At 39.4% G+C, this 19,818-nt stretch overlaps 1 protein-coding gene across 1 annotated transcript in view; it reads right to left on the bottom strand.

Annotated features, from left to right (window-relative positions):
- Positions 1-7,159, bottom strand: part of EGF (epidermal growth factor) — a 93,816-nt gene extending 86,657 nt beyond the window's left edge. Inside the window, 1 exon segment of the mRNA XM_030760117.2 lies at positions 5,079-7,159. Coding sequence (XP_030615977.2) covers positions 5,079-5,205 — 127 coding nt within the window. The 5' untranslated portion in view covers positions 5,206-7,159.
- Positions 7,160-19,818: the final 12,659 nt, after the last annotated feature.

Raw genomic sequence — 19,818 nt, forward strand, 5'->3', positions numbered from 1 at the left:
TCTCACTGTCGCGGCCTTTCCCGTTGCGGCGCACAGGCTCCGGACGCGCAAGCTCAGCGGCCATGGCTCACGGGCCCAGCCGCTCTGCGGCATGTGGGATCTTCCCGGACCGGGGCACAAACCCGTGTTCCCTGCGTCGGCAGGCGGACTCTCAACCACTGCGCCACCAGGGAAGCCCTGACCATAACTTTTTTTTTGCCACAAGCCTTCAGTTAAAGTTTGTACCCTCACAGCCCAAGGCACTGGCTCTTTTGAGAAGTGAAACAGGGTGGTGTGGGTGTGAGGTAATGGAGTGTGGGAAAGGGACAGCGCGTGAGGGAAGCAAGGCACACAGTAGTCAATAATTCAGTGGAAGGACCAAATGGACACAGAGCCTTTCCTTCCACATCACCGTCCCTGCCCAGCAATCCTCCAGGATAGAGGAGGGAGACAATGAGTTTCTCCAGAACATGAGATGGAGACACAGACCATTTTTATTTAAAAATCCTAAGATACTATGACCCCAGCAGGCCATAGAGCTTTAGAATTTATGAAACTCCAACCCATTCTTAGGGATGTGGTCTGTTCTTCTGGCCCTTATGGCAGAATTTCAGCGCAACCCTACTTCAGGAGGGATCCTGGGGCGCTAAGTTAACCAACTGGGGAGATCAATTTTAATTTCTACAATTACATATTCTGAAAAAAGTCATTCACTATAAATAATTCCCCTTTACTTTATAAAAAACTTAGCAACCTTTTTGCTTTTCTCTTCATGCTTAAGTGAAAGGAGCTGAGCTAATAAGGAAGAAGGATGAAGCATTTATTCCATTGTTTTACTAGTTCTCTGAAACAGTCTCTCCCAAGTAGGACGTGTAACCACTTCGAGATTGTAAGATGGTTCATTATTGTGTGGAAAGAAAATGTTAGCAACGCTATGTGTCGTATAATGTTCACAATATCAGTATATATATTATGTAAGTAACTGATAAATAAACATGTGTTTTGGGAACGTATGTCCACATTTTAACTGTTTTTTACAGATGGAGTGGAGTTTGGAGACTACTGATGTTTTAAAAAAAGCCCAACCATTTATTGTATACAAGGAATTATTTCAAATGGATTTTTTATGAAGGCAAATTTGTAGATGATAAAGTAAGATTCTGAATTTACTTAAGACAAATTACTAGTCCATTTACTTTTGATGGGAAACAATTATTTGCTCTACTCTGAAATAAGCAAATAAGTCTCACCTTCCAACTTCTAAATTGAATGTCAAATAAAATGGACAACCCCCAACTAGCCCAAAAATGTAAATTCATTTGAAGAACTAATTTATCATTCCTTTATATGCCCTCAACAACTTTACAAATCTTAGGGAAATTGGTTCCAAACATAAGGAAAAATACATAAGAAATTTAAATACTTTCAAGTGGCTTGTTTTTGCTGTTGTTAAAATCACTACTGGTAAGAAATCTAACAAGCAGACTTACTTTGCACTCAGTGGAATTTTTTATCAGTTGATGTCACAGAAAGGCAAATATTGGAGCTGCAGTTCCGCAAGGGCACTCACTCAAACCAGTATGATACAGTTTTGTGTTTTTAATAAACATTTCTTTTGAGCACAGAAATATAAGTTATGTATGTTGAAATTATTTTGACTACAAATTGTAATGTTATAAAACTGTCATTGGGTTTTTCAATGTGGTGTTTTTCCATGTGTAAAAGAAATTCAATTATTATAGAAGAAACTAAGCCATATTTAGAAGATACTAACACTATTCCCACCAATAAAATAACGTTAACAACAATAAAAATACTAATAGCAGCTAAGACTTATTGAGTGCTTATTACAATGCCAGGCTCTGTTTTGTGCACTTTACATGTATTAACTGAGTGGCCGTAAACCCAGGCTGTCCATTATGCCTGTTGAAATCACCAAGGGAGAGTAACAGAAAAAGATGCCCAGGTTCCACCTCCAGAAGGGACTCTGACTCACTCACACCGACCAGATGCTAACCCTATTGGTGGTTCTAATGTACAGCCAGCATTGAAAACAACTACTTCAACACAATCCTGACAACAATCCTTGGAGGAGGGGGTAGTTATCTTTACTTGATACTGAGGAAAATGACACACAGTTCACAAGCAGCAGAACTGGGATTCGAACTCAGGCAGACAGTTTCCAAAATTTAAGCTCTTTACCACTGAGCTCTACTACCCCTCAAAGACCACAAACCACTGAGTATTTAGGTGATGCTTTTATTCACGTGGTATGCATAAAAGATCATTCCTGTAATTTCTTTGCAGTTAGACTATTTTGGAAAAGCTTTTGCATAACTCTGGCTGAAAAAACAAACAAGATTTTGATCATGGAGTTCCTCTGGTTTGCACTTGACTGGGAAGCTGACCAAGCCTTAACCGGTGCTGAAATCAGTGATTTCACTGTTTGCTGCTAAAAGTGACCTCCCCAGTTGGCTAACTAGTGCCCCAGGATCCAGCCTGCAGCCAGCTCTCTGAGGCTTGACCTGTACTTCTTCTTCACTCTATTTACCAGGAAAGTTCATTTAAATAATGCAGGTACAGATATAAAACAGGAACAGTTCCTTTTCAACTGCTATTTCTCCTCCAGGGCAAATAGGCTTGAAAGTTCAGAAGCCACTGGCCAGCAGTTTTCCTTACTGCTCTCCTTATGTACTGTAGTTCAAACAGAAGCTAACAGAATACACAGTTGATTTAAAAAAAAAAAAAAAAAAAGCAGGAGGTGTAGGGGAGGGAAGAAATGAAGAAAACCCAGTTCTGTGTTGTTATCACATATTTTCTCTGGCTCACAGTCACATGCAAGATGACATTGCATGAAGTACCTGAATCAGACCACAAAGCATTCTTCCTGCTGGGTCAGGCTGGCTACAGGTGGTCTGTCTCAATGCCAGGGGCAAGGAATAAGGCAAGTAGAACTTAATTAGAGGAAAAATAGATGATGGCACCATATCTATTTAGAGAGGAGAAATGCTATCCTCTGAAATGCATGGGGCATAGGGTGTGACCCAGGCAGTTATCAGCTAACAGGAGACCTGGAGTATAAAGTAGGGGCTTTAAACCTGTGACCTGCGAGGAACAAGGGAGCAAAGAGACAGAGTCACAAAGTGGCATCCAGACATTCCACCCTCCGTGGGGTCTGTGCCATGTCACTGCAGTGTTCAAGTAAGGCATTTTGTGATAGGATTTGATCAAAGAGATTTAGCCAAGATATGGAGCCCAGAGGACGTTTATTGAGCACAATCTGCTAGCCTCCGTGGCAGGTGCATTTCCTGTGTTATCTCATGGAATCCACACAACAATTCTGAAAGGGGGCATTATTATTTTTCAGCAATATTCCACTGTAGCTCAAGTATTAAGTAGGTAGCATGGATTTGAAATGAGGTATGTTTGCTTCTAAAACCTCTGTTCCTTCCACTCTGACACAGTCCCCCTAACTCATTGTCTCTATCCTGGGCTTCAAGTTTATTTCTTCAACCAGCCTCAGTGAAGACACTTCTGAGCCACTGGCAGGGGGCGGGCAAGAAGCCTGAGGTGCAGACTCACTTGCTAGCAGGGATCGGGTTGTTCCCTGAGACTCTAAAGCCATGAGTAAAAGTTCATTTTCATACTATTTTTGCTGTCTCAGGTTCTGCTTCTTGAGTGGCTCCCACTATCTCCCCTCATCCCATGCAGATGGCAGTGCCTGACTCTGGTCACTCGCCAACTACTTCCACTCCAAAGCGGTCCAGTCCACTCGACATGACTATGTGTAAAGCTATGTCTCCAACAGCTGTTTAACAGGCTCATGAGGTCATTTTTGCTTTTTTTCATTCCTTTTCATTGCTATTCTTCAGGGCCTTGATTAGCAGACCAGGGAAACACAACTCTATTCATTCAGCAAGAATTTATTGAGCATATACTACGAGAGCAGAAATGTTCTAGGTGCTGGGGACATGGAGATAACTAGAATGCAGTCCTTCCTTCCAGTACCCTAGGGATCTGCTCACCTGTTCCAGTAAATGCTGCCTGGTGACAGGGCCCTGACTTCCTCACTGGTAACTTCCATTACGGGACGGCCAGGACAGGAGCCCAACAACAGCTGTTTGCCTCAGAAGCGTTCCCTTTATTCCCACTATTTCGTGCTATATTCCACAGGCTTCTCTTCTGGAAAATTTACTGTATTTCCTTCAATCTACCTCTTTTTGGGAGCTAGCCCTCTTCTCAGAAGGGCAAAATGCCAAGAAAGGAATATCAGGGCAGTTCATGGTCTGTAATGGATGGAAATGTCTAACTTGTTTGAGCAGCAGGTTGGAGACCCACCCAAGGATTAAATTAAATGAATCGAGGAGGGGGCAGGGGGAAGAGACATTTTTTTCAGGCAAAGTCCTTACTCAGGGTTGCTATTTTACATTCAGTAGAATTCCCACTCACTCTTGATTAAAAACCCATTTAATATGGGAGGGGTTGCGGCATATTAGCATTTCTTAGCAGTTCCCAAAATTACAATGCACCTGTTACTAAAAACTGGAGCTGCGTCAGAGCTTCAGAAACAGCATTGAGGGAGGATGGGAAGAGGTTTAACTTGAAACTTAGCTTAACTTTCACAATGATAGAATCACTTTTGTGCCCAATTCCCTTCCCATTTTTCACTGGGTGTTAGCAGCCTCTGAGTTCTTAAACAAATTTATCCGAAGGAAGGTATTTTTTTCTTCATGGCTTAAGAAACAGTCTCAAAGAAAAAAAAAATCCGTTTCCCCAGTTTCCCGTATAAAGCTAATCAACTAAGTATTTAATCACTCCTCATGTCAGAACCAAGACGGAGGTTTATGTGAAATGTTCAGCTAGTTAAAAATGAGACCTATTCACTCACACACAGAAGAACAATTTGAGAGCCATGAATTTTTATAGTTAGTAGCAGATTAGCTCTAACAGCCAGCATTAGAAAACAGAAAGGAAGCAAATAAACACACCCAAAGACAAACCAAAAAAAAAAAAAATGCCCAAGTATACAAGACGGAATGAACAGGTATCTGAGGGCAGTTCCCGGGAAGACGCGAACTCCTTTTGATGGGGTTACTTACCCACACAAGTAGAATTCCCATTTCCCGAGGGAGAGCCTTCAGGACAGCTCCAGCGCTGCCGTGCTGAGAGGCTCACAAAACTAAATTTAAAAACTACCGGCAACAGAATGATAAGGAACAGCAGCATAATCTCGACGGGCTTGAACTCTCAATAGAAAATAAGTTGACTCTGCTTGAACATAGCCCGAGCAAGGTGGGTATGTCTGACCCCCAGCGTGGCCACCCGGGTTGGCCTGCAGCCCTGGGGCATCTTTTCCTCTGCTGCCCTGTTGCCCTCGAGTTCCTTCTCCTTCAACTCAAGACAGCGTCAAAATGCAGCCTGAAGGGGACACTCCAAGGAAAGATTTCTTTATCGAAGTTTTTGGGAAGCCGGTAAGAAATACCTGACACCCTTATGACAAATTTCGCGGAGTTTAACAGCCGTGCACTGGAGGCCTGCCGCGGACTTCACTGTGACAGGCAAAGCGGCAGGGCCAAGGCTAGAGAGAGGAAAACAAAAAAGGAAAGAATTGGTGGAAAGTTCCAACCACGACCCTTCATGAGGCTGAAAGAAGAAATATGGACATAGGATTCCTCCCCAAACACGGTTTCTCTTTTTGAAAAGTAGAGTGACTCCCCTTCCCTTTTTAAAGCTTTTCGGCTCCACCCCTCTCCTTTAGCAACACTTGAGTGAGCCTCTGTTTGCAAATGCGAATGCGGGCAATTCCAGCTACAGGAAAGCATGGACGGTTGCCAAGGAGGAGATAGCTGACGATTCACCATAAACATTCCGGGCAGAACCAGGGGGAGAGCAAGGAGGGGGCTGGGGAGTTGCTCGTGATGTCTTGGAGGTACCTGCTGAATATTGGCTACGTTTGAATATCTGGAAGGATGGAGACAAAGTTAAACCACGTTGTACAAATCAGTGGTGAACAGCACTGCTGATAATGCAGACTTTAGAGCAATTGATCACTCACCTGAGCAGTATTAAAGAAAAATGACCTTCAGCTCATTATTTGAACGAATGTCAACACCAGTGCACATTCCTGGAGCTTAATCTTTCTCCCTCCTGTATATTTTATAGCGGAATTTGAAAGATTATTCTTTCCAAATCAAAGGGAAATCCCTGACGCCAGATGAAGAGCTACAGTATGCACAGACACCTTTTCTTTCAGCAGGACCATAATAAAACATCGTGAGGGGCCAGGAGTGCAGGGAAAGGAGGGGATTGTTATCATAGAGCAGTGTTGGAAAAAATAAGCTAATAGCACAAAATCTGGGAAGCATTGGAAATCCAGCATAGCTGAATGCTGTTCCTTCTCAGATAGTTTAGGCTATCTTTTCACATCTCAGTGATAGAAAATAAAAGCTGCAAGTGTGGAATAGCTGTCTCCTCGACCACTTTCTACTTGGAACAGCAGCAGTTATTTCTTCAGGAGTGCACCCAGGACCCAGAAATATCCAGCTCAGGCAAACCATTTACACCAGATTTGATGAACAATGGAAATTTCTGCCAATTTATTTCATCCTGGAAAACAAGCTTTCATTTAAGTTGCCCAGAGGTAGTGTTCCCAGTGCTAGTCAAAATGTAGATAAAGCGATAGTCACAAAAATAACAGTCACGCTGGTGAACACCCCTTATGGAGAACGGGAACGACTCCAAGCCTTTTACTCATGCTTAATTATGTTCTCGTCATTTTCAAATACTGGGTCACTTTTCTGAAACAGCTAAAGTCAGTATTCCTCTGATTTTAGTCGGCCTCTGCCAGGCAGCTCTGACCCCTTACAGGAGAAACAGACCCTAGGGGGCAGCAGAAGTCACAGGGGGTGGGGGTGGGGTTACATGGAATATTCCATTGCTTTCTGGACTCAGACTCAAGACTCAGAATGAATGTCCTACAAATACCCTGCACGGAGTTACTAACCTTGTTAATGAGCTTCCCCTCCAGCAAATGCATTGCCGGTGTCACAGGTGACAGCAGTAGAAGGAGCTTGCTTAGAGGACAGTCTATGTTAGTGGAGAAGAGAGAGGAGAATAACATGAACACAAATATGAAATAACCCACAAATATATTCTATTTGGATTTTGAACCTCTCATATTATTTTTGTTGTAAAAAATCTTGCTTTCCGAATTACGGGTCACTTGGGCTAATGTGGTCATTAATGTTGAGCATAAGCCCCTTAGGAAATGGTGGAGTCAACATGGGTATGGTAGATGCTGAGACTAAGTGACTCATGTTAAAGGTCAATCCCAGCTCATCCAGAGACAACCTAGGGTTGCCCAGATGGCAAATACATAGGACAGGGGCTACCACCTAGAAAGGACATCCAGAGATATTTAATAAGTCCATATTCTTATTTCTAAATAAAACTGGACCTCTCCTGGACAAATGAACATCCTCCTTATTTTAAAGTTGCCTAGAAATCTATTGTAGCTTTATGGGTTTGAGCTGCCTAATACCTTTCAGTTTCTGGGATTGAGTCAAATTAACTAATTCATTGATTACTTAAAGAGCTCTATGTGATAGGACACTGTAGGGAATACAAGAAATAGAGGTCATGGTCCCTAAATTCAAGACCTTGTTGAGGTTGATGAACCACCACAACAAAGAAGAGTCTATGAGTATGAACTAATGAATGACCAGTCACCAAGTATTCTGAGGTTGTCAGGCAGAAGGGGAACTGCACAAACTATGTGGACCAGAGCATGCAGCAAAGCTTTCTGGATTAATTAGGAAGCCTCAGACGGGCATGGAGAAGGAGGAATGCCATGCTGACAACAGGATTTGTGACAGGACAAAGAAAAAATTGCTTATTTATTAGATCTGTAGATCTTGAGGTGATGCAGTTGGATGGGAGGACCTGCTGGTAGGTCCATGAGAGAGTTAGATGTTAATGGCAAGGGGACAGCTCTGAATGCTTTTAAACATGAGTGGACATCAATAGGAGAAGGGAGGCTATTGGGAGATATGTTTATGTGTGCTGGTCATCACTCTGCCTCTTTAGATAAAATTTCCCTATTGAAGCACAAAGCACTTAATTCGCCTGGCTGTACACACAGCTGTTATTAATCATCACCACCACCACCACCCCATCAACAGATTGCTTCCAATATGTCAGGCATATAGGAAATACAGATGCTTTTCTCACATTGCTTCCATTCCTCAACACCATCTTTCAAGGTGGGTATTATTGCCCCATTTCACCAGTGAGGACGTTGAAGATCAGAAAGGCTGAGAATTTTTTCCAATATTACACACATTTATGGAGAATATGAATTCTGAAGTCATGATTCTCTCCTCATTAGATGGTATTTTAGATCAGAATAAACAGGCTGGGATATCATCAAAAGAAAGATGTATATGATCACAGGAACCAGAGGTGACAAGGCAGTGCGTTTTGGTAGGAGTGACTATTAAATATCCATCCACAGAAAGAGCACACAGATTATTTCACAGTCCACTTCTATCAATAAGTGTCAATTGTATCGGGACAGCTCCTACAAGATTTGAAAACATTTTCTTGTTCTTCAAAAAGAAAGTTGTTGACATCTGTCTGGCATTCTTAGCGATTCATCCATGGCAGAAATTGAAATAGTATTAAGGAAAAGAAATTAGGATCCCAGGCACAGGAGTTAGCTATCAAGGGCAAATTACAATTTATCAAGATATGCATACCAGATATAAAAATTGTATTGAAGAAGAAGAAGGGCAACTGTGCTCCTTGGTTTTTACCAAAATGAGTTGAAAACTTATATCCACAAAAAACCCTACACACAAATATTTACTGCAGCCTTATTCATAATTTCCAAATTTTGGAAGATGTCCTTCAACAGGTGAATGGATAAACAAAATGTGGTACATCCATACAATGGAATATCATTCAGGAATAAAACAAAATGAACCATCAAGCCACTAAAGACATGAGGGAATCATAAACACATATCACTAAGTGAAAGAAGTCAATTTGAAAGGCTACATACTGTAGGAACTCAACTATATGACATTCCGGAAAAGGCAAAACTATGGAGACAGTAAAAATATCAGTGATTGCCAGGGTTTGGGATGGAGGAGAGATGAATAGGGGGAGCACAAAGGATTTTTAGGGCAGTGAAACTATTCTGTATGATCTGATAATGGTGGATACAGGCCATTATACATTTATCACAACCCACAGAATGTACAACAACAGGAGTGAACCTTAATGTAAACTATGGACTTTAGTTGATAATAATGCATCACTATTGGCTCATCAATTATAGCAAATGGACCACATTAATGCAAGGTATTAATAGTAAGGGAAACTGGAGGGAGGGGGAGGGAAGGCAAGATATGGGAATTCTCTGTACTCTGCACAATTTTGTTTGTAAACCTAAATCTGCTTTTAAGAAAAATAGTTTATTATTTTTTTTTAAAAAAAGTAATACTATGCTTAATGCACAGATTAAGTAATACCATGCTTCTAATGAAAGAAATCAGATTTTTAAAAGTACTTGGTATAAAAGAAGGAAAAGAGAAGTCCTACCCATGCTCCATCTTTCAGCTAAGTCCATCCCAATCACCTAGAAAGGTTCCTCTGACCAAGAGGAAGAAACAAGCCTTCAGAAACTGGGTATTTATTTTTAAAAGAGCATAATAATCCATAATATATAATTCCTAATTCTGTGAAGCAGCAACAAAATTTAAATTAAAAAAAAAGCTCGTTTTAGACTGCAATCCCAGCATGCCTATTGGTTTGCAACCTCAGGAGTTCCCTGGGTGAAAATCGAAACTGGCCTCTGAACACAGAGGGCAGAAGAGAACAAAGAAAGAGGCGGACCACTCCTGATTGGTACGTGGCAGGTTTAATAAGTAAGGGAACTCATTTACAAGACTTGACTTCGGCACCCACAAAATGAGTAAATCTTCACGTTAACCCCCTAAAATCTTAAAATTTTCTGTAGAGGCCTTAACTCAGTTCAGTCATGTATTCCATCCAGATAATCTCAACAACACATTGTTCTCTCAAGGCCGAGTCCTTGAAACGGCTCAGGCTATGAGAACGGTGGGTAGAACATACATTCCAAGGGCAGGGGAGGGGAGGGGGTGAAGAGCCTCAGGTCAACTGGTGGTCACGTCCTCTTGATGACCTCCTCCTACAATCCCTCCTTCATTGTTCCGTCAGGTATTTTAACTTCTAAAAATATCAAAAGTTAATGGAAAGAACTCTGAGTTTTCTATCATCTGTTGTCCCTTGGTATCTGCAAGGGACTGGTTCCAGGACCCCCTCAGATACCAAAATCCAAGGATGTTCCAGCCCCTTATATAAAATGGCTTCATATTTGCATATGACGTACACACATCCTCTCCTATACTTTAAATCATATCTAGATTACTTATAATACCTAATGCAATGTAAATGCTATGTAAATAGCTGCCATCACGTGGCAAGTTCAAGTTTGGCTTTTTGGAACTTTCTGGAATTTTTTTCCAAAAATTTTCCATGAACGGTTGGTTGAATATGCAGATGTGGAAGCCAGAGATATGGAGGGTCGACTGTACAATCTTTCCCCTGACCTTCAATTCTGCTGAATCTATAGAAAGCATAGTTCCATTAAGTATAGAACATTTGAAGGCTTGACAAGAGTACTACAGATGCTATAAGTTATATATAATTTCATATAATTAAAACTACTTGCTGGAAACTAATGAAAATGCAAACCATATTTTCAGCTCTTCCTTTGCTTTTATTATATTTATTAAACTGTGAAGTAGTATCTTCTCTCCATTCCTCTACGTTCAGACAGAAATTGTGTGAAAATAATCACGGTTTACAACTTAAAATTGGAAATATGTATAAAATAGATGGTGGAGAGAAAATATTTGAGTAAATGATATATTTTTAAAGTTTCAAATACCAGACAAACAAAATAAATTAAGTTGCTTTCATTTGGTTTCCCAGCCTGACTTCCAGTTGAGATGCATTCACGTTTTATTTTATTAAAGTAAAATTTATACAAAGTGAACAGATTTTAAGTATAAAATCTGATGAATTTTGGTAAATGTATATATACATTAAGCCAACACCTCAACCAAGACAAAATGTTTCCATTACTGCTGAAATTTCCCTGTGCTCCCTCCAGTCAACCCCACCCACATCCACAGGCAACCATTGTTCTGATTTCTATCATCATAGGTTAGTTTTGTCTGTTCTTGAACTTTATAGAAATGCAGTCATACAGTAGGTTTGCTTTTGTGACTGACTTCTTTTGTTCACCATAATGCTTTTGCTATTTATCCATGTTGTTGTGTGTATCGGTACTTCATTCTTTTTTATCTCTGGGAAGTATTCTTTTGTATGAATAGATCAAAATTTGTTTATCCATTTGCCTGTTGATGGACATTTGGATTGTTTCCAGGTTTGGCTCAATGAATGTTTTCATTTCTTTTCAGTTAATACCTAATTACTGGTTCATAGGGTAGGTATATGTTTAACTTCATAAGAAGCGGCCAAATATTTTTCCAAAGTGGCTGCTCCAGTTTATATTCTCACAAGCAATGCGTGTGAGTTCCAGTTGTTCCACATCCTCACCTACATTTGGTATTGGCAGTCTTTTTAATTTTAAACATTTTAGTAGGTGTAACATAATATCACATTGCAATTTTAATTTGCCTTTCCCTGATGAATATTGGTGTTGACCATCTTTTCAGATGTTAATTGATCATTCATGTATCTTCTTTTGTGAGATGTCTATTCACATCTTTTGCCCATTTCTTTATTGCGTTTTAAATATTTTTATTGATTTGTAGAAGTTCTTTGCATATATTCTGGATACAAATCTGATCTATGTATTACAAATATGTAAATATGTACATCAGATCTATGTATTACAAATATTTTCTCCCAGTCTATGCCTTATCTATTCATTTTCTTAACAATATCTTTTGATGAGCAAAAAATTTTAGCTTTGATGAAGTCCGATTTATCATTTTTTTCCTTTACAGTTATATTGTTGTCTATGTTATCTCTAATAAATTATTGCCCACTCCAAGCTTTCAATATATTATTTTTTCTAGGCACTTTTAGAGTTTAAGCTTTTATGTTGGGGTTTGTGATTCATCTTTATTAATATTTGTATATTATACGAGGTTGGAGTTGAAGTTTATTTTTCTCCACATATATATTCACTGAATATATAGTTAAATTGGGGAAGAACTGACATTTTTACAATATTAAGCCTCTGAATCTCAAATATTCTATATTTCTCCATTTATTTAGGTCTTCTTTAATTTCTCTCATCAATGTTTTTGACTTCTCAGTGTAGAGCTTTACACATCTTTTGTTAAATTTATTTGTATTTTACGTTTTTTGAATGCTCTTACAAATGAATAGTCCTCTGATTTTATTTTCTAGCTGTTCATCGCTCTTTTATAGAGATAAAATTGAGTTTTATATATGGAATTTGTATCCTGCAACCTTGCTAAACATTTCCTATATGAGTATTTTTTTCATTGAGCCTAAAGCCTAATGTTTTGCTTACAATACCAGATGTAAACTTAAAAATATGATACAAAATCATGTTTTTTTTTTTCTCAAACATCAGCTATCTTTACTTGCCATCAGTCAGGAGCCATCATCAGGAATAAGATGAAGAAGAAAAGCTTCCATTTAGTCCTTATGAAAAGTAGACATTAACTCCATTTTATGGAAGGTAACTATGAGGTTAGAGAAGTTAAGGATCTTGTCCAATGTGTCAGAGCTATTAAGTGATGGAGATGGACACAGACACCATGTCTGTCTGACTCTAGAGTATGTGCCTAAACCACTACTCTCTAGGGCCTCTTTCTTTTCACTAATAATGTGAAGATGTGTGCCCATCCCCCATGCCAGCTCCTGATACCAGGGCATCAACAGGAAAATATGGGTTACCACAGCCACCTTCTGTTCTCTTTTTGTCAACTTCCTTGGTGTCTCCTCATGTTTAAAATTCTACCCAATAAAGTCACTCTGGCTGCTGCCATAATTTGTGTTGTTTGGAAAATGAAGTAGCCTTTTTCAGTGATCCATAAAGTTGTTCCTGGAGATAATGAGAAAAAGAGGCAGCCATTAAATTAAATAAATAGATGTCCGGATTTTCACGGAAGTTTGAAGCAGTGCTCAAGACAGGGAAGTGAAATGTGATTATAAGAAAACAACCCCAAGAATGAATGCAAGTGAGTATCTTGTTTGTGGAATAACCAATAAGGTGGTGTTATTCCAATTTCTACACAAAGACTTTAAGTACATTGGAGAAAGAAGAGAGGAAGGAATTTAGCCAATTAAATTAGCTGGGGCAATTAAAACACTGAATCTTGGATCCTGTGACAGCTCACCTGAATTAAATCTATGTCAAGGAAAGGATCCATTCTCTCATAGGTCACCTGTGGTTCCAGTTTCCCTGGGTGCATTCATGTGTTCATTTTAACCCTTTCATGAAATGTATCTGCTAAACCAAGAATAACAAAATTATGCAACTCTGACATTGTGCAGATGAAACCTCTTATGTGCAGTATTTTAAAACTATACATCAGAATCTCACTGTCTTTTTTATTCAAAGGAAATTTATGTTGTTTCCACAGAGTTTGAGAACCAGCTATAATCTTCATTCTTCATTCCCTCAAATGAAGGCGATTACCATGTGTATATACAAGTAAACGTTACAGCCTCAGTTCTCCCATGTGTGCTAAGGCAAAAAGAAGAATTGAGATTATCATACCTGGGTCTTAGGCCACAGCTTGTAAAAAGAAGAATTGAGATCATCACACCTGGGTCTTAGGGCACAGCTTGTCCAAAATGTAACTTCCAGCAGGGGATCTACTCTACAGTTATGACCAAAATGAACAGAACTGAAGTTTTTAATAACCTAGCCCATTCACAGTATTACAGACTTTGGCATGATTCCTAGATTATACTCTTGGTTATGTTGAGAAATGATATGCTTAGTTTCCCCCCAGTTGGTAAATGGTCAGTTTAATATTACACATATGTTGATCTGGTAGTAAAATAAGTCTGACCTTTAGGAGCCGCCTCGCATTTGATGCAACCTTGCTGGCAAGCCATTTGGCAACACATTTCAGAGCTGTAAAAATATTCATAGGCGTTGACCATGTAATCTCACTCCTGGCAATTTCTCTCTGAAGGAATAATCTCTTCACTAAAAAAAAAAGAAGTTATAATCATACAAATAGGTATTGTTAGTCATGATAGCAAAAATTAGAAAGTTTTCATTTACAACAGAAATAGTTAAGAAATTATTATGAGAATGTGATATAGTCATTAAAAGGGAAGTGTTTACCACAAAATTAATAGAAAAAAGACAAACTCTGATCTATCGTACAATTACAGTATTTATTATTTTGTATAACAGGTAAGAAACACAGAAAAATTGAAAAGAGTTTATTTGAATAGGCAGTGACATTACGCGGGTGGAACCCCCCATAATCTTAAAGTTAAGATTGTGTTGTTTAAAGCTGTAATTTTAAAGGCGACTTAAGTAAAACATCCACTGACTTCAGATGAAGAGCATTATGTTCAGTTCTTTTATAACCTAAAAATCCTGCCCTCAGGTCTGCAGCCTCTGACAGTGCTCTCCTTCTGACCGCCTTGTTTATTAAAAAGAAAACCACACTTAGAATGCAATTCCCTTAGAATGTTTCCCTCCCTCCAGCGGCGCCACACTTAAACTACTCCAAATTCCATCTGGAATTCAACACTTCTTAGGTAAGGATCATATATCTAGTCTTGGTAGTTCATGTCAAGAATGTTTGGGAGTCCAAAACATACGCTCTGTTTAAAAATTGAGATTAAATTAAGGTATAGTAATTCTCCAAAGGATGCTTAGTGTAAAATTTCAAATCTCCATATTGCCCATTGTTAGAAAATTAATTTCAATCCATCATATTATATATTTCCAGCTTTGGAAGAGAAACACAAAGCCTCAATGCTACAGTTTTTCTCTGACAATTTTTAATAAACTAGATGTTTACTTGACAAAATTATTGAAACAGGCATATGTGGGTAGAAACGTGAGCTTAATCAGTACTGTTTTATATGATGTTTATATTTCTACCTTACTAACCTAGTTTTCCTTCAGTCTTTTTTTTTTTTTTTTGCGGTACGCGGGCCTCTCACTGTTGCGGCCTCTCCCGTTGCGTAGCACAGGCCCCGGACGCGCAGGCTCAGCGGCCATGGCGCACGGGCCCAGCCGCTTTGCGGCATGTGGGATCCTCCCGGACCGGGGCACAAAACCGCGTCCCCTGCATCGGCAGGCGGACTCTCAACCACTGCGCCACCAGGGAAGGCCCTTCAGTCTATTTTTTGATGTAGATGTACAGATTTACTAAAGCATTTCCTTCAAGATTCCTTCTAAGGATATTTGGAGTTGGCCCTCCACTGTGTTTCTTCAAGATGAGCCATTTCATTACTTCCTATCAAGCTTGTCTGTTTAATAGTCTTAAATGATTCTCTTGTCTTCAAATAAATGTTAAAGTAATAGTGTAATGTGGTTATGAATTTTTAAAACAAGTTTCCATGTGGAATGTTTCATGCGTAGCAAGTATTACATATACAGTAATCTTTACCCACATCCGAGTCTTCGATGAGAACAGCTGGTCTCATGATTCACCCTTCTTTGAGAAAAACATAAATACTTAGAATAAGAAGCATAGCCCACGGGAGGGTAGTCAAATATGGATTATTTTGGCCTAGGGATTAAAGGACAAAGGCAGGGCTGTGGGTTGTAAATTGAAGACCTTTTTCATTTGTGGGGAAGAGCATAGTTTTTTATTTCCCACATTTACTGAGAGGAGTACCAAAAGCATAGAATCAAATCAAAATTTAGGAATCATTCTTAATGGATCAATGATAATTCATGTATAAAAGTGTATAGGGTCTTCTGGATTTGCAATATATTTATAATGGGCTTGGCATTTATCTGAAGGGATTGGTGTAGTTTGAGTTGTTCTTGCAGTAATACAGGAATCAGGTTCTACTTCCTAAGACAACGGACTCCTTTACTCTGAAGAAAACATCAGTGACATTAATTAAGTCATGATCACATAACTAAGAAAGCTTGAACTAGGAATAGTATCTGGATATTATAAATTTCCCATTTCCTTTTATGATTCTAAAATTATGATTCTAAAATTATTACTGCTTGGTGACTGACTTATTTTTATTTAAAGTTATCTCAGAGGGAGCTACTCCAAGTCTCCTACCAGTCATATGACCAGCCATACATCTTGTCAATACAGAGATAGTGCCCGGCACAGAGCAGGCACTCGGTATATCTTTGTCAAGTGAAGAAATAGATGACTAGCAGATTAAAAGTAAAAAGAATAGGAAAACATCTTGCTCTGTGTGTCTTTTTTTGAGAGCCTCAAAAATCTACGCATAGGCAAATAGGTTCCAAAAACCCAATAATAGCAAAATCTTCCATGGGCCTGATAGTTTTGGCTTTCCCTCATGGAAGTCATTCCCAAAATATAGCATCAATCTAAGGTAAAAACCTGCCTGATCACTTGGAAAATTCTGAGGAACACTTAAGGGGAGTGGAGATGTATCACTTCTACCCTAGAAGGAAATGAGGCCAATGGGAAGGGGGAGCAATGCACCCATGTGAGAAGCCCTGTGACCCCGCGCAACCTCCCAGCTGCCCAGGGAGAAAAGCCAGCGTGTGGATCTCAACCTTAAATGCCACGATGAGAGAGAGAATCTAGCGTGTGGCATCTGAGTCCCATAGCCAGAGACACACCCTGTTTTCTATCACAGCTGTCCATGCTGTTCTTGGATGGTGACAAGGAGGAGGCTGACAGAGAGCAAAGTCGGAGGGCATAGGGGTGACTTTAGTGCCTGGATTCACTTATTATTTGAACAAGTTGATCTTTGGTAGAATTAATCCATTTAAAAGCGGAACTTCATTTGATGGCTCTGTTCCTATTTTTCCAGCATGCTACACAGCTTGGAGCAATTCACACTTATTGACTCTGTACCTAACATTCACCTGGAAGTTACTGATAAAAATAAACAAATCAAGAGTCTGAGAGCACCGAGCTCACCAAAAGTCAATAATAGGCCTTTTACTTAGTTTCCTGTAAACATGCTATTTATTCTAAAATGAATAAAGGAAAACGTTCAGCACCTAGCAATCTATTTCATGCTTTTTTAATGTTACTGAACACCCAGTTAATCGCATTCCAGAGAAGGGTGATATTTCTGGGGCACAGAAAGAATGGTATTCACAGCTATTTCCCCAATCACATTTACTACCTTGAGTCAAGAACATCCAGTTGATTGCTTAAGGGAATGTATCTCACCTGAAATCCCCTTGGGTTGCATGCATTTGTTTTATGCTGATTATGTTGAGTCAAATTCTATCGGACATTTAGTCCAGCAAGTCTTAACCAAATTCTGTTCTCCTAGTTTAATATCTGGCTTCGGGTAATTCACCTGCATGAAAGTGAGGAAACCTGGGTACCAATAGTGGCTCTGACCTTGGATAAAATGCTTATCCTTCTGGGTACTAGCTTCCTTCTCTGTAAATTAAGAGGGTTGTACCAGACGACTTCTAAGGTGTCTTTTGGCTCAAAGATAGTATGTGCTGTGATTGCCAGTGTAAGGGACTACCAGTTACTACCATTGTTCATCCACTGAAAGGAAGAAATCACAGCATTTCATAAGGATCATGGAGAGCCAACTCCAACATCCTCTGTTACCAAAATAAGGAAAATGAGGCCAATAGAAAAAAAAAGGTGTCCCAGCTAGATAGTGGTAGAACAGGCTGAGACCCAAATCTCTTGAAACGTTGTTGGGTACTTCTTCTATAAGACGCTGCCAAGCACAGTTCTTAAATCTCATACTGAAAGTGGAAGTCTGACATCAGCTAAGGAATGGAATCAAATTCCTCTTCTCTGTTCTCATTGCTCTTTGCTAATATCTCTTCCAGCATTTACCACATTGCACTGTAATTAGTTGGGCGTGGGTGTGAACAACAGACACATACATACGCTCACCCCCAAAGGCACTTATGCAAACTTGTGAGCTCTTTGAGGACTTTGTCAGCTCTAAAGAGTTTTACACATAGTGGGCACCCCATAAGTGTTTGCTGGATATCACTGCATGAAATGCTTCTAGAAGAATGTATGAGAGGCTGGGAGTACCAATATTTACCCCTCCTCTGCTCCATCTTCTACTCTCCGTCCAGATTTTGCTCCAGTAGCTCATAAACACAAACCCCTGGCACCTACATGGAGATCACAGTGACAGCCTTATTATTGGAGGCTCAGTAAATCTCAGCATACATGATGTCCTGGTGAAGGTAGATTAGCAAACACCAGTTGCACTCAAGCCAAAAAGAGGCTTTATGCTTCCTCCCTTCTAGCCTTGGGAGCCACCCAGACAAAGAACTGGATCCACAAAGAAACTGAGCTTGCAGAAGACCACAACCTGCCTCAGCAGCCAGCCAGGCACCCACAGAGCAGACAAGGAGACCTGTCTTCTGTCCCAGCCTGGGTCTGAGCATCACATGAGACCAGACACCATGTAAGACATCTGGTCCCGACCAATCCACGAGGTGTGCTGGGCTGGGGGTTGGAGGTGCTCAGGTTTATAAGGCTGCTGTCTGGGTCCAGGACCAACTGATGCCTGACTTTCACCAGTCATGTTAGCAGCTCCTCTTCCTTTGAAGAAAAGGCTTGAAGAAGGGGGGAGAGAAAAAAATACAAAGAAAACAACAACAACAACAAAAGAGCTCACCAAAATACCTCCTTGCACAAAAATATCAAGATGGAAAAGTAGATTCTCCCCCCTTGAGAAACCATTATTAAGAAGAAAAAGAATTTAAATCAAATAAAATGTTTAAAATAAAATCCTTTTTCAAAGAATGCTACTTAAATGGCTGTATTGCTTTTACAAAATGAAAGTTATTAAGAATATTTGGCTGATTTATATGAGCCTATTATGAATTTTTAATTAGTTTAAATATATATTATTTTTCCTTTATAGAAGTAATACATGATTATTGTAGAAAACTTGGAAAATAGAAAAAAACAGCAAGAGGGAAAAAATTAATTGCCCAAATTCCCAACCATCATATAACCATATAACCATCTTATATAAGACAACAACTTATATAACAAATGCATTCTTTCTGAATATTTTTTTACAGAGTCGTAATCATATGATATAAATGTAAATTTTATTTAAAAAATAACGTATGTTTTCTGATGATAAAAGTAGTATGTATTCATTGTAAAAACATTACTTACAAATACAGAAAATAAAAATCACTCTAAAATCCACAATTAGCATATTACTTTATAAAAAGGAAAATGAAAAATGACCACATCTGCAACTTCCCTGGTGGCACAGTGGATAAGACTCCAAGCTCCCAATGCAGGGGGCCGGGGTTCGATCCCTGGTCAGGGAACTAGAGCCTACATGAATGCCACAACTAAAGGCCCACCTGCCACAACTAAGGAGCCCACCTGCCATAACTAATGCCCAACCAACACCCAGCGCAACCAAATAAATAAATGTTTTTTTTAATGACCACATTTGTGCCAAAGTTTTGCTTTACAAAGCTCTCACAAATATCTCTGATTTTGAATCTGCAACGAAATCGTAGTAGAAAGTTATACTTCTAAGGTAAGCTTCTATAGTTACACTTCTAAGGTAAATTGATAATTTCTAAAGTAAATTCCCTCTCTTGTGGGAAATTATTCTGAAAACTTTTTAGCACATCAC

Source organism: Delphinapterus leucas, chromosome 5 (genome assembly GCF_059928025.1).
Source record: "Delphinapterus leucas isolate spDelLeu-1000000601 "Yukka" chromosome 5, BTC_Dleu_Yukka2, whole genome shotgun sequence".
Classification (NCBI taxonomy): domain Eukaryota; kingdom Metazoa; phylum Chordata; class Mammalia; order Artiodactyla; family Monodontidae; genus Delphinapterus; species Delphinapterus leucas.